At 41.8% G+C, this 13,347-nt stretch overlaps 1 protein-coding gene across 7 annotated transcripts in view; it reads right to left on the bottom strand.

Annotated features, from left to right (window-relative positions):
- The window catches only part of FAT3 (FAT atypical cadherin 3), a 400,923-nt gene that overhangs the window by 220,328 nt on the left and 167,248 nt on the right, over positions 1-13,347 (bottom strand). For all 7 annotated transcript variants that reach the window (XM_088159363.1, XM_088159366.1, XM_088159364.1 and 4 more), the window contains exon 3: positions 783-1,097. In XM_088159363.1, the coding sequence (XP_088015489.1) occupies positions 783-1,097 (315 nt within the window). The remainder of the gene's footprint in view (positions 1-782; positions 1,098-13,347) is intronic.

The raw sequence follows: 13,347 nt of genomic DNA, 5'->3' as shown, positions 1-13,347 counted from the left end.
TGCTGGAGTGAGGAACTACCAAGCACAGGTAGGCACCCAGCAGAGCATCCATGACCTCAGGCTACATCTCCTGGGGCAATTTCATTATTAGCCTCATTCAGCAAAGGCGCCGAGGATTCAGACATGTGCAGAGCTGCTCTGCATGGGTGCCATGCTCCACTGCCAGCTAACAACAGCATTTTAACTCGAAACAATCACCATCTCTGCCACACTGACCCCACAGGCTACATCCCCAGCTGTTATAAATCAGTGCAAACACAGGGATTTTTTTTTAAAGGCCAGAGAGATATCTGGGTCATCTAAACTGTCTTTTTGTATAAAGCAATCTGTAGAATTAAATCTACCTGCTTTAATGTGGAGCCTTATTACACGTGCTGGACAGCCATCATGTCACTCACTTCAGTGGTGCTACACCAGCTTATAAAGAATGAAACAGCGCTCTCTCTGCAACCTGCAACAGCTTGAATCTGTTTCCTAGCACTGCTCTGCAGACTCAGTGCAGCTAAGTCTCACCTCTGGAGACACAGGGAAGAGCTAGCAGCGATTCAGTGACCCAGGGCAGAGTGATTGCTGCAGCAGCACATCTGCAGCACATCATCTGCCACTGCGTTCGCGCACCGATGCAAAGCAGAATGCTTCAGACACATACAAGAAGCTTTAGTCACATAAGCAACCAGGAAACAGGGGTTTGGAAAGCAAACCAGTGCACCCTGAAGGGGTGAAAGCTGATAAATATGTAAATTGCATTTTCCCACTGCCCTGAGGCAACAGGGTTTTGTTACCTGTTTTGGGATTGATTACAAAGAAGTTCTGGGGATTTCCACTTGTAATCCGGTAAGTCAGTTTGTCGTTAGTGCTGGAGTCAGGGTCCTGGGCTTGGATCTGAATGACAGATACATCCTTTGGAGAGTTCTCCATGACAACTGGGTAATAGATAGGCTCAGAGGTGAGAGGGGCATTGTCATTCACGTCCTCCACTTCAATGTAGACTTCGATGGTGGTGTAGAGTGGGACAACACCATGATCAGTCGCATATACCGTTAACCAGTAGGATTTGGTGGTCTCCCGGTCAAGAATATCTGCTGTGTAGATAACTCCTGCAGAAAAACAGCAAGCAGAGGATGTCATGAATAGGAGCAATAAAACATCACATCTATTTTCATTTGGCTGTACTACAGAAATGTGTTCAGCATACAACAAGCAATCAAAAGCTCACACAGTAGCCCTTAGACAACGAATATATCCTCTTTTATCACAGAGGAAGGAAAGGCTTGGCCACTTTACCTACTGGTGTAAGAAAGCATCAGTTGGTTTTCTACCTGGTCTTAAGAAAACAAAAGAGAAAGTGTGTCTGTGTACAATAGAGCCACAGGGAGGGATAGAAGTACAAGCCCTGTGCCTGAGCAGTCCTGGCATGAAGGGCTTCCATCCACTTCATTTCTGCCTGAAATGCTTTAGAAATCCATCCTCCTTGTGACATGAACACCTGGTTTGTGTCTGCTTGGAGCTAAATGACCTTTCAGGTCCCTTCTAAACCAAACCATTCTGTCATTCTATGATAAAGCAGAAACTCTACCACTCTAAGACTTGGTTGTGTTGGCATAGTCCAAACCTTCACTGGCTTAAGCACTGAGTATGAGTGCACAGAGGAACCAAATACACCAGTACCACACACAAAATCACACCAGCATCAAAATAAGGAAACACACTTCTATGACACATATATCAACAACATTTTCATCTCTAATATAACATTGTTAAATCTTGAGAGACACACTAATGCAGTGGATCTCAAGCTTAAGAAATACTCCAAAGGACAGTTTGCAAATCATCAAATCATGTCATTAGTAGACGGAAAATGATGGAGAAATTCCAGGGCAAAACAGGAACACAAGAAACCTGCATTTAGACTCAGATGCTCTTGATGCTATTTAGAACAAAATTACCAGTTAATCAATGAGGACAGAGCTGCTCTAAGGTCAGCACTAATAAAGGATATGTGTCTTTTTGGCTTTAAGTTTTTGGTTTTTTTTTTAAGGATCCAACTGCACTGTTTTCATGATAGCTTGAAGTCTTAGAAAAGTTTTCAAGGTAGCATAGAACCCATCCACACAGTCACAGAGATGCCACATGTATTTGCTCTTGTCTTATAAGATACTTTTTTTTTATAATACTGTAATACTGCAATTTTTTTTCAAGTTTTGTATTTTTTTTAATGTTTTTTAAGGCCAGTTTGAACTGACAAGCATACTCCTAACATTTGATCAGCCATATAAGAGAGGAAGGGGAAAGGAGCAGCACTGATTCTGGTCGTGCATGGGCTTAGGTCATTTCGTAGTAACCTCAGACCTATGTCCTTCTCACTCCGACGTATTATTCACCTGTCGTAGGTGAGCAGGGCAGCACTGGAGGAAAAAGGCAGAGTGTATTCTAAATATTCTTGCTGGCAGCAGCCTGTGCTATGTAATGAGTTTCTGCAGAAACATGGGCGAAATATATGGGGAACTGTGATGAAAAAAGCCTGCAAGTCCAGAAGAGGAATTACGCTGCAGGGATGAGAAGAGCCCATAACAACCCACGGAAATAAATAAATAAAATAAATCCACATAGGAAAGAATGAGGGAAAAAAGATTAATATTAGTGATAGTAGAGATGATGATTTATTCAGAAGACATGAAGAATTATTTTACATCTTTAAACAAAATCTGAAATAAATAGGGTTCTCCCCCAGTGAGAGCACAGAAGGCTTTAGCAGATTAACCTATGTCTATGAAGCTGAATTTCACTGATACTGAGGTGATAATAAATCTATCTTCTGAGTCATTCCTTCATTTTATAACTCCTGGCAACAGTTACTTTTCATTTCTGTATTTCAGAAGGGAAGGATCATTGAACAAGCATTAGCTACTGCCCACAGGTCTGCTACACTGGTTCATACTTTTACTTTTGATTTATTAAAAGGTCCCAGATACAATTAATTCCTTTTCCTCAATAAGTCTTGTCATTTCACCTGTCAACACTACACAGCAGCTTGATAAATAAGAAGGCTTTTGTTCACTTGCAGGTTTTCCTCCTGGAAATCCTTCCACCACCCTGGGAATACCTCCTACCATGCTCTTGAATGTTCTGCACAAAATACCTCCTTCCTGCACACCCCCATAAAGGTAGTACCCACAAGAACACACAAGCTGCCCAAATATTTAACGGATCACTCCACACGGGTGTGGATGGCATCCTTCCAGAGGGATGTCAAATGCCAGCTCCATGTCAGGTGTTAACCCTTGAGACTAATGATGATATTTGGTCATCAACACTGCTTCTTCACCACTATGGCATGAAGGCAAAGAGGCTGACACAGCTGACATCAGGAGCTGCAGAATGTTCCCTGGGCAGTCCACAGATAGGCTCCTACTCACTTTAGCTGAGAGAATGGAAGGGTATATCCTTGGATAAAATTACAATAAATTCAGAAAACACGATGCTTACTTCAAAGACCATAGATATTACCAGATACTACAGAAAGACAGAATTTGGTTTTCAGGACCAGGGGAGCAGAAAGGAGGAGACTCCTTTGGAAGCAGCTCTAAGGGCTTTTCTTGGACGAATTTTGTGGTGCACTCTTTCCAGCTGTTTGCTAATTAAAAGAGAAATGTGAACAAAGTAATGACGCCTGAACTAAACAAATCAAGAAGAAACACCAGCAGAAATCCTGAAAATTTCAAAGGGACTAAAAACCAAAAAGTTCCAAGATTTTGCAGACACATTTCTGAACAAGATAGATAAAACAGATGTTCTCATCCACTGGGATGTTACACCATGGAGGCACTGCCGCGTTTTTACATGAGACAGCTAAAATCCAATCACACATCTGTGAGCCAGCTCTTTATGCTGCCCTCGGCTGGATTTTGCAGAATCCCTGAAGGCCTGGAGCCAGCACTACCTGAGGCCCAGGGCAGCCTCAGAAATAAAGCCAGCCAACAATCCAAAAAGCAGCGCCACTGATATGCTTGCCACTGCATTCCTCCAAGTATATATGCCCCATGCAATTTGCCAAACACCACGTGCATTACAAACACTGTAAGTGAAAAATAACAACAGAGTGCATTAGCTGCTGATTAAAATCCTCAGCACATTTATATGTAAATTAAGCGCAGCCCTTGGGCTCGGCAAAGTGCCAGCAATGCAAAGGTTGTGTGCTTGTTTCTCTTTAAAGCTTGTTTCCCCTCTTTCCTTGAGAAAATAATGGGATAATGTTTTCTGTATGGCTTCTGCAACTGGACACAGAGACACAACATTATGAAGGACACAGGTTAAAAAATAAAAATCAAAAAAACTATTAAAGTGGACGAAGAATTGGCAAATTGCATTTCCCTCTTTCCTCTCCCACTGATTTGCTGTACATCTGTCACCAGACCACTTCAAATGATGTGGTCCACCCAAAAAAATATCTGAAAGCCATGTATTTACTACCATGACGAGAAACCTGAGAGGCTCTTAAAACAAAAAGGCATTAGAGAAAAGCATTATTTCTTTCATCGCCTCTTTTTTGCCCCCTGTTTGTTTACTCTACATATTTGACAGTACTGTGTATATAGGTAGTGTGATGGATGGACCTGCCACAGCTCTTTAAGAGAATGTTTACTGGAGCTGTCAGCCTGGCTGTTTACATAGGTGCCCATCGCCATGGACATCTGCTACACACATACGTTCCTCCTAAAAGTCAGATCATCCTTCATGAATACCCTCGTAGCACAAACATTGAAAGGAGTTCAATTCTGTTTAGTTTTTCCAATGCAAGATTAAAAGACAACTTGGTGGTCTGTAAGAAGCTGTGCATGGAGAAGTCAAAAGAGAGTAACAAAGCTCTTTAATCTAGCTGAGAAAAGCAAACTGAGGTCTGATGGCTGGAAGTCAATGGCAGAGAAAGAAGAGTGCAAATATTCAACAAGGAGGGTATCTGGCAGGAGCAACTGCTTGTCAGGGACAGGCCAGAATCTCCTATCATTTGGCACCTTGGTACTGAGAGAAGACAATAGAACCTATTCTTCTACCCAAGTTATTGGCTTAGCTGCAGAAACGAATACAGAATGTGATTTTGTGGAGTGACTCAGTAGCCCATGTTATAAAAGTTTCCAGTAGAAGTAGCCATACCCTCAGACAATGATGAACAAGATATGGGGAAAGGAGACTGACTACGAAGTATCTGCTATTCTTCCAAAAACTGTAACACAGAAATGCCACATAAAAATACTTAGTTCTCTCCTTTTCAAAATACTGCAGTGGTTTTGCAGGGGGATGTGTTGAATCAGTTATCAATTGAGAAGAATCTCAGTGACAAAAGATGTTGCTTATTCTCCTCAACCCTTTTCAGGAGTATGAGCTAATTGCACAAATGTGCATCTCAGACTGGGAAATCAGGAAAGGCTAGATAAGGTGAATGGCCCACTTATTGGCAGAGCCTGGCCCAGGAGTGGCCATAGAGGTGGGCAAGAGGAGTGGGAGGCAGAAAGGCAGAACATGCCCTCATCACAAGCTGCAGCACAGGATGGAAGCAACACTACAGCAACACACTCCCAGATACTCCCAGCTGCCAGACTGCAACGTGACCATTGCCACCTAAAGCCAGTTTCTTGCTAGTGGAAATGCAAGGTTTAGTGGTTAAAGTCACTATAAAAATATATAACTTCAGGGTGACTGAAGGACTGAGGGTAAGGCATGCATCTTCCTGACTCCAGACCCCAGGATACCCTCAAACTCACTCAGTATATCCAGGGGCCACATCAGTTTCTGCCATGAAATGCTAGAAAAACACATTTCTAGAGCCCCCATCTGCCTCTCCCTCCTCCAGCTTCCAAACAAAGGGGCTCAGTGCAAACAGCTACAAAGCAGAAGCTGGTTTGTCCCCCAATTAAAACGACAGAAATGAGGCCGTCAGGAATGCCTACTAACAGTGAAGTACAGAGCTGGTACATCCGTCAAAGGAAGAAACAGAAAAATCACTGATTCCAAAATGCTACTAATTATTCATGATCCTTTATCAAAGACTCTGTGAGTCTCCTGGCAGTAAACACAACACCTTGGTTGTCACCAAGCTGTCAGCCAAAGGTCTTTGTTTACATTGCCTTGCTGGGGAAAAAATAATAAATAAAAGTAGCTTGCGAAGAAAACAGTTGAATAATGAGTTTTAAAAATATTTTCTGTCTAAAATACAGAGGGGCAAGAAAGAACTTACATACCTCATCTGGCTGCACCAAGACAAAGGTTTTATATCCACTGACCCACACTCCTATCCCCAAGATCTGACTGGATCCTTCCCCAAAAACTTCAGTGCATAGGGGAGCCATGGAAAGATTTGTGAGTGTAAGTGCAAATGTCAGAGCTAATTCAGATTCCTTGCATTGAGCAGAGATGTGATTTTTGAAGGACACTTAGTGGAGAGCTACTGTAGGGAGGAAAAGTTTAAAAAATGTTGCAAGCCCATTATTCATCAAACCAGTGAATGTAAAATCAACCAAAAATGTCATGATTTGTAGACAGGAATTTCACACCCAATTAAGGAAGAATATTTAGGATTTCTAGAAAACTAACGTTATACCTAACCTATTGTGGGGTTTTTTTGTTGTTTTTTTTTTTAATTTAGGTCCTTCACATAGAATAGTTCTGTGTGCATGAAAGGAGTGAATACGTATTTTTGGAGATATTTTTTCTTAAAGGGTAAATTGTAAATATAACCCAAAGGATTAAACAGTTTTAGCATAAGGAAGACATGAACCTGAGTGCCAATGCCAGACCAGTTCAGCACACTGGGGCCACCAAAGCCAGTGGGAATCAGAATTAACCATAGATTATATTCACCCCTTTTTACAGCCTTCCCAAGCCATAAATAGCCAGGGCCAGCTCTGAATGTGGGCAGGGGTATCACATCAGGCACAAACTCAACCGGAGCATGAAGGAGCCCTATCGCTCATCCCCCCCACGGCTCGCAGCCGGCAGCTTTGAAAATCTGCCTCCTTACTCTGGTGATTAAACGCTAGTTCAACGCCTTCATTTAAGGCCCCCCACTGTTCAAAGTGTGCCCTCCTGTTTTTATTTTATTGCACAAATTCTGTAGGCTTTGCTGCATATTAAAACACAAACTCGATTCCTATTGAAGCAAGAAGAAAAATCTCCACTGACTTAAATGGAGATTAGATCACGCCCAGGAACGAGTCCAAAAGCAATATTAACTTTGTGAGGTTATACATACCTACAACTTCCTAATATTCTTATGTCTGGTTTAAATACAAAGCATGTATCATAAACCACTCTTGTCAGACAATGAAAGACAGGTTACATTCCTGTCTAGGGCTTAACTTCTGATTTTCTCTTTTTTACTGACGTCTTGAATGTACAAATCTACTGTTACCTCGAAGTGCAGTTTCTGTGGTGAATATCACATCTGAGTTCCCAGAGCAGTAAAAAAGAATTAGAAAGCCAATCCTCAGCAATGCTATTTCCAACAACACTGAAAATAAACCTTTTACCATGATACTACACACAATATCATGATCATCACAACCAGCCAGAATCATGGGAAGGGCATTCCCCGTTTAATAAATGTAACATATCGGCATTAAATAGATAAGCAGGTAAATAATGTACAGTTTATAGCTCTGGCAAGTTCAAGTTGTTGGCTCTTCCCAATGGAGCAGAGCAGAGCACCAGTGGTTTAGAGCACAGAGGGGCTGTAAACCATTCCTGCTCACAGAGGAAACCACCACCAGGCAATGCTTTACATCAAACAGGGCCAGCTCAGGTGCATATGGAAACTCCCAACTTTTAACGGCTGGAGCTGATGGTCTATTCCAACCTTAATAATTCCGTGATTCTTCTGACCTCCGAGGTGTTGGCCCAGCCAAAGTTAGGGATACTCGTGTGACTTAAATTCAAAGTGCAGTGTGGTTGTGTTCTGTCAGGGCCATTAAATCAGCTACAGCCCATCAGCACAGTTTCACTGGCATGACCTGGACATCAGGCTTGGGAGGGTGTCCTGCCTGAGCAGGAATCCTGGCCAGCCCTGCCTCAGGCTGCAAAATATAAAAGTAACCTAATTTACTACAGGTAGAGGAGAAGTCCAACAAACTGAAGGCAACAGTCATGTTCAGGTCTGGCCATTGTCCTCTCAAACAAAAAGAATTATTTAAAAATTTATTTTAATTTTTAAATAATCATATATAAGTACATTATTACTTATGAATGCATTAGTATTTATATAATGCATACATATACAGAACTATGTGATTCCATATATAAAGGAACTATATGATCCCAAGGGTGAATATTGCACACTGAATTGGCAGTGCCACCCACCATAAGGACTGAGTTTTCTCTGGAGTCAGATCACATCTCCCCAGGTGTCCCAAGGCTGACACCAGGGTTGGGGGACTGCTGCCATGAGGGCAAACTTCCCAGTGAAGCAGCACCTTAATAAGAGGCACATCTCAGATTAGGTGCTTGACCTTCCAGGCTATTTATATTTTGAGTTTTGAGGAGTTTCTTCCCTTTTACCTTGAAATGACTTGAATTCAATGCTGAGTTCCTTTGCTTGCTTTATTTGAGGCCAGGGGAGGCTTACAACTTCACATCAAAATGAGCTATCACTTAAATATGACATCTTCAAGGACACTTACACATCAATTTCAGAGCAATTTTCCAAACATATCATCAAGACACTGAACCAGAGGCTTAGTCAAATAAATTCTCTATCTTCTTTCACTTATGAATTAAATGAAATAAGATGTGCCAACATTTTTACCTGACTAGGCTTTATTATCATTTTTGTATCTTCCATCACATCCCTCTACTTATTTAAAGAAATATCCATATTCATCTTGCTTTAATACATTTTGCTTGGGGGGAAAAAAAAACCCTTATATGGATAAACAAAAATCACAGAATGGACAACTCTGTAATAAACAAACTGCCTACAAAAGCACAAATAAAGGAAAGAAATCTCTCATTTATGAATAACCTCTGTCAGAGCTTAACACACTCCATCACTGCCAGACAGTGCAATAAAACTCAGCAGTAAAACCAGGCTGAGAGGAGTCATGAAGCCCTACTGAAGACTAAACTGCTGCCATGTTCCATTCCCTACTTGCTACAAGTTCTTCAGAACAACGGGGCAAACAGTGATGCTGCTCTGACAAAAGGGATTTGTTGCCACCCTGCATGGCTTGAGCCATATTGCTCAACCTTTGGGAATCTGGGCTGCTACTGGCATCCCTTTAGTGTGGTAGATCCACCCTTCTCTTTGGTCTCAGAGGCATGGCAAAATACAATGCCTATGCACTGAGTGAACTTTGTGCTATTTATTCCCTGGATAGGCACAGGCTCAACTTTTCAGCCAAAGTAGTCAGAAAAACAGACAAAAAGCGTAATTTTGTGGCTGTAGCAGACGCCATATAAAATTCAGATATCTCAAACTATCACAAAATCTTGCAGGAAGATCTACTGTGGGAAGACATTCTTAATGCAACCCAGAAGAACAGTTGATGGTATAACTTTACTGACTATGCTTTTTTCTTCTTTTTTTTAAAGCACTTGTGGGTACTGCATTTCTAGCCACACATTAATTACAAACTGGGAACTCTCTTCATTATTATAGCCTCTCTGTATGTATTTTTCCCCCCTGGATCTGTTTGTCCCTACAGCAAATCACAAGCTCTGCCTTATTTTCTGAGCACTTCTGGGATTTCAAAACCCTTGCATGCCTTGTGCCCACCTCTGCAGCCTTCCCAGTCATACCAAATGTGGGAATGGTACCACCAGAAATCCTCACCAAGGATGAAAACTGTTAACTCTCAATAATAATCTGTTTGAATGGAGGCATTTTCTTCTCAAAGGGTCTGGCTAAAGCCCAGAGTAACCCAGATTTTTCACACATTCTCTTTAGTAGATTAATAAAGAGATCAAAGTCCGACCCATGTGTCCTCTGCCTGGAGGACTGGGAAGCTATTTTAAAAAGAAGGGTTTGCTCCTGGTTATTTTAGAAATAAGATCATAAGTGCAGCAAAGCTGAAGCAGAAAAAAAAGATGAAGAAAAAAGGCAAAGGATGCTCAAAAGGATTCTGATAAAAGTCCTGACAAGGGACTTCTGTACAGGGTTCTCTTCCTTTACACGAAGATCTGCATCTTTTGTACTCCCTGCAGTAAAAGACATTGCTTTGGGAGCCCTTCTGCAAAATCTGTGCCAATGTCCTTCAGGTGTTTTGTACCAGTGGTGAGGGATGTGGAGGGAAGCAGAGGAGCCCTGCAGGGGAGCCTGCTTGCTGGGGAAGGCTACTCTGGAGAGCAAGTGATCCTGCACACTGAGCAGTGCTGGCCCAGGATGGTTGGCCAGAGCAGACAAGGAAGTATTGGGATATTCCAGCTAGAAAATGTCTTTCCCTTTTCAGTTATATACTGAAAACAGAGTATGTACATTTCACTGGAAAAAGAGTAATCTTCCCACTCACTCCCCCGCTCTGTCCTTATTACTTGTTTCTTTTGGCCCACAGCAAATGAGCTACCCTATGAAAAAAATAGTAACATTATCCTGGATATCCTGCCTTTATCTCTCTATCCAAACATTAACCCAGAGGAGCATTCAAAAAGGAGAGAAAGAGTACCTCTGAAATGGCTTAACAGCCATGCTGCCCCTGAACACGAACACAGCAGCAAAGAGGAGTGTGATGCCAAAGCCAGCACAGGAGCATCATTTAACCTGTCCATGTTTCCTTTTCTCAGACACACCATGCATGACTCTGGAGTCTGTTTTACAAAGCATGTCAAAAAAATCGGATAAAATGAACAAAAAAAGGCTCCATAAACAGTCTAAGGAGACAATGATTTACAGTAAGGGAGTTTAAGATTTCAATCTGCTAAGCTTATTAAAAAGAAGATGAAGAGGCAACTTGATTAGAAAAATCCATGTAAGGTTCATGGGGAAATATTACTGGGAAGCAAAGGGCTCTTTAATCTAACAAAATAGGGTGGAGCAACATCTAATGATTGGAAACTGAAGCCAGGAAAAATAAAATTAGCAATCAGCTTGATACTCATTATTATTATTTTTTTTTTAAGCGGATGATTAATTCCTGGAATAATCTCAGACATCTGCAAATGAGAGCTACAAACTGTTGAGGGAGAAACATTTCATGGCAAATGTATGCTACGGTTTAGTTAGAGAAGGATCATTTAGTAAAGACGTATAAAAGTGATATATAATAGAAAGAGATATAAAAGGGATGAGATCAAATTATCTGGTTTTTTTCTGGTTTTAAGCACTACTGATCTGTGCAGCTGTTTTCTCCAAGGAGCTTGGCAAAGAAGTTCACTGGGTGATGCTGGGCTGCTGCAGTGCTCCCAACATGCCCAGCTCCACTGCCATTGTCATTCTATGCTGTCCCAACAGCTTCATTGCCAATGCCACCATGGGGAGAAAACACATTCAATGAAAAGAAAGAAGCTCCTGCTATCTTCTTGCTTCACATATGAGGGCATGCAACAAACTGAAGAGGCTGTTCTAGAGATGTGCATCAGAAGCAGCACAAGTGCTGCATGTGAGCACTGGTGAGCCTGGAGCAATGCCCATGCTCCTGTCCGGGCAGAGCACCAGGGGGGAGGCACTGCAGGGAACAGCCTGGTCTCAGATTAGGAGATGCTCTCAGACAGGCAGCTTTGTGGCTTTGTGAGAGCTATCAGTTTTCCCTCTGTTTCTCCGAGTGAAATTTCCAGTGGTAAGGGCAGTATATACTTCATCAATATTGCAGCAGAACATTTCTGTTTTGCAAAGAAGACACTTTGCATTTCACCGTGAAATGCAGAATGGACACACTGACACCTGAAATTTTATCTAGACCCATTTCCAGGACTTTTCTCAGGTCCATAAAATGAAAGCTTTTCCTCTATATGACATTGGTTTTGTGTACCAGGCACCAAGGTGCTTCACAGTAACCACGTCAAAAAAAGGTGACATGTTTTGGATCAGTACTACTGCTTTAAATTGCCCGGAAGCAAAGCATTTCAGTTTTTCTTAAGTATGCTTTTAGGTGTACTCTATCTTCTTTTCTCTAGAGAGGCTGAGCAAGGTTCACCACCTTTCATCCTTCTTATCTAGAGCATGTAACAACACCTCAAGCTGCTGCTTCTGCCCTGGGCAGACGTTTCAATGATTGGAGCAGAAAAAAATTCAAGAGGGCTGCCTGGAGGCCAAAGTTTTGTTCAGATCACTTGCCGACATTGAGAAGATTAGGAGCATTTCTTGTTTGCTTCAGAAAGGACAGGAGATCCATTTCCCTTGTTGTACATACACAAGACTAACACCCCAGACCTATTTCATTAATGGGGAATTACCCTCCACAAAGCAGTCTCCAGGAGACACCTTTTGCACAGACGCTGAACCTCTGCAGGGAAACCACGCTAGCATCATGTTTTCACTCACACTGTCCTTCTGGATTTAACCAAGTAGGGCCACAAGCCCCTGTGGATAGCTGGTAACTGACAGCTGAAAAGCTGATGGCCACCAATTCATAACAAAACCCACCTTCCTTAAAAATCTGTGGGGTTTGTTTTGGTTTCTTTTATGTTCTTATTTTGTGTGAAGATGGTATGATGTCCCCTCACAACTCTCTTGAAGCTCTTTTTCTGATTTCCCAGTAACTACCTCACCAGCATACACCTTTCACCAAAAACTCCCATCAGTCTTCAAAGACTTCTCACAATTAAGCTGACTCTCTCTTAGTATGAAACAAATATCTACAAAAACTGCCAAGTGCAACCCCAGATGCTTATAAGCATCTTTCTAATAGTAAAATCTTAGAGACAGCTACAAGCTTTGTATGGAAGGTTCCTCACCTACAGCCTTATCTGTGACTGCAAAAAGTGAAATAACTAGGATTCATTTCCATTTTGGATTTTTTCCAAATACCCTTGAGCAACCTCAAAGTACTTCTGCAGGAAAAACTGCAGAATGATCACTGAGATAGTCAGAAGTTTAATTTTCTACCTTTCATACAGGAAATGGAGCTGGGGTTATAACATCAAACCTAGTGCAAACCCTGCACAAGCAGACCATAATTACACTTCTGTTTCACTCTCCATACTCTGATAATAAATCCAAGGTTCAAAGAGTACATGGGAATACACTGGTGGAAAGCACCAGTTTTTTAATCTTGGGGAAGCACTGGTCTTATATTTATCTTCAAAAGTCTTCCACGGTATTCTTCTTTGGACAAGGGAACAGAAAGGAGAAGAAAGCTGAGATACACCAGGGACTGTGGCAAATGAGAGCCATACAATAAAAGCCTTGACCCGGACAACTCTATC

The sequence above is a fragment of the Sturnus vulgaris genome, chromosome 2, assembly GCF_052056855.1.
Source record: "Sturnus vulgaris isolate bStuVul1 chromosome 2, bStuVul1.hap1, whole genome shotgun sequence".
Taxonomy (NCBI): Eukaryota; Metazoa; Chordata; class Aves; order Passeriformes; family Sturnidae; genus Sturnus; species Sturnus vulgaris.
This window is presented reverse-complemented; position numbering and strand designations above follow the sequence as displayed.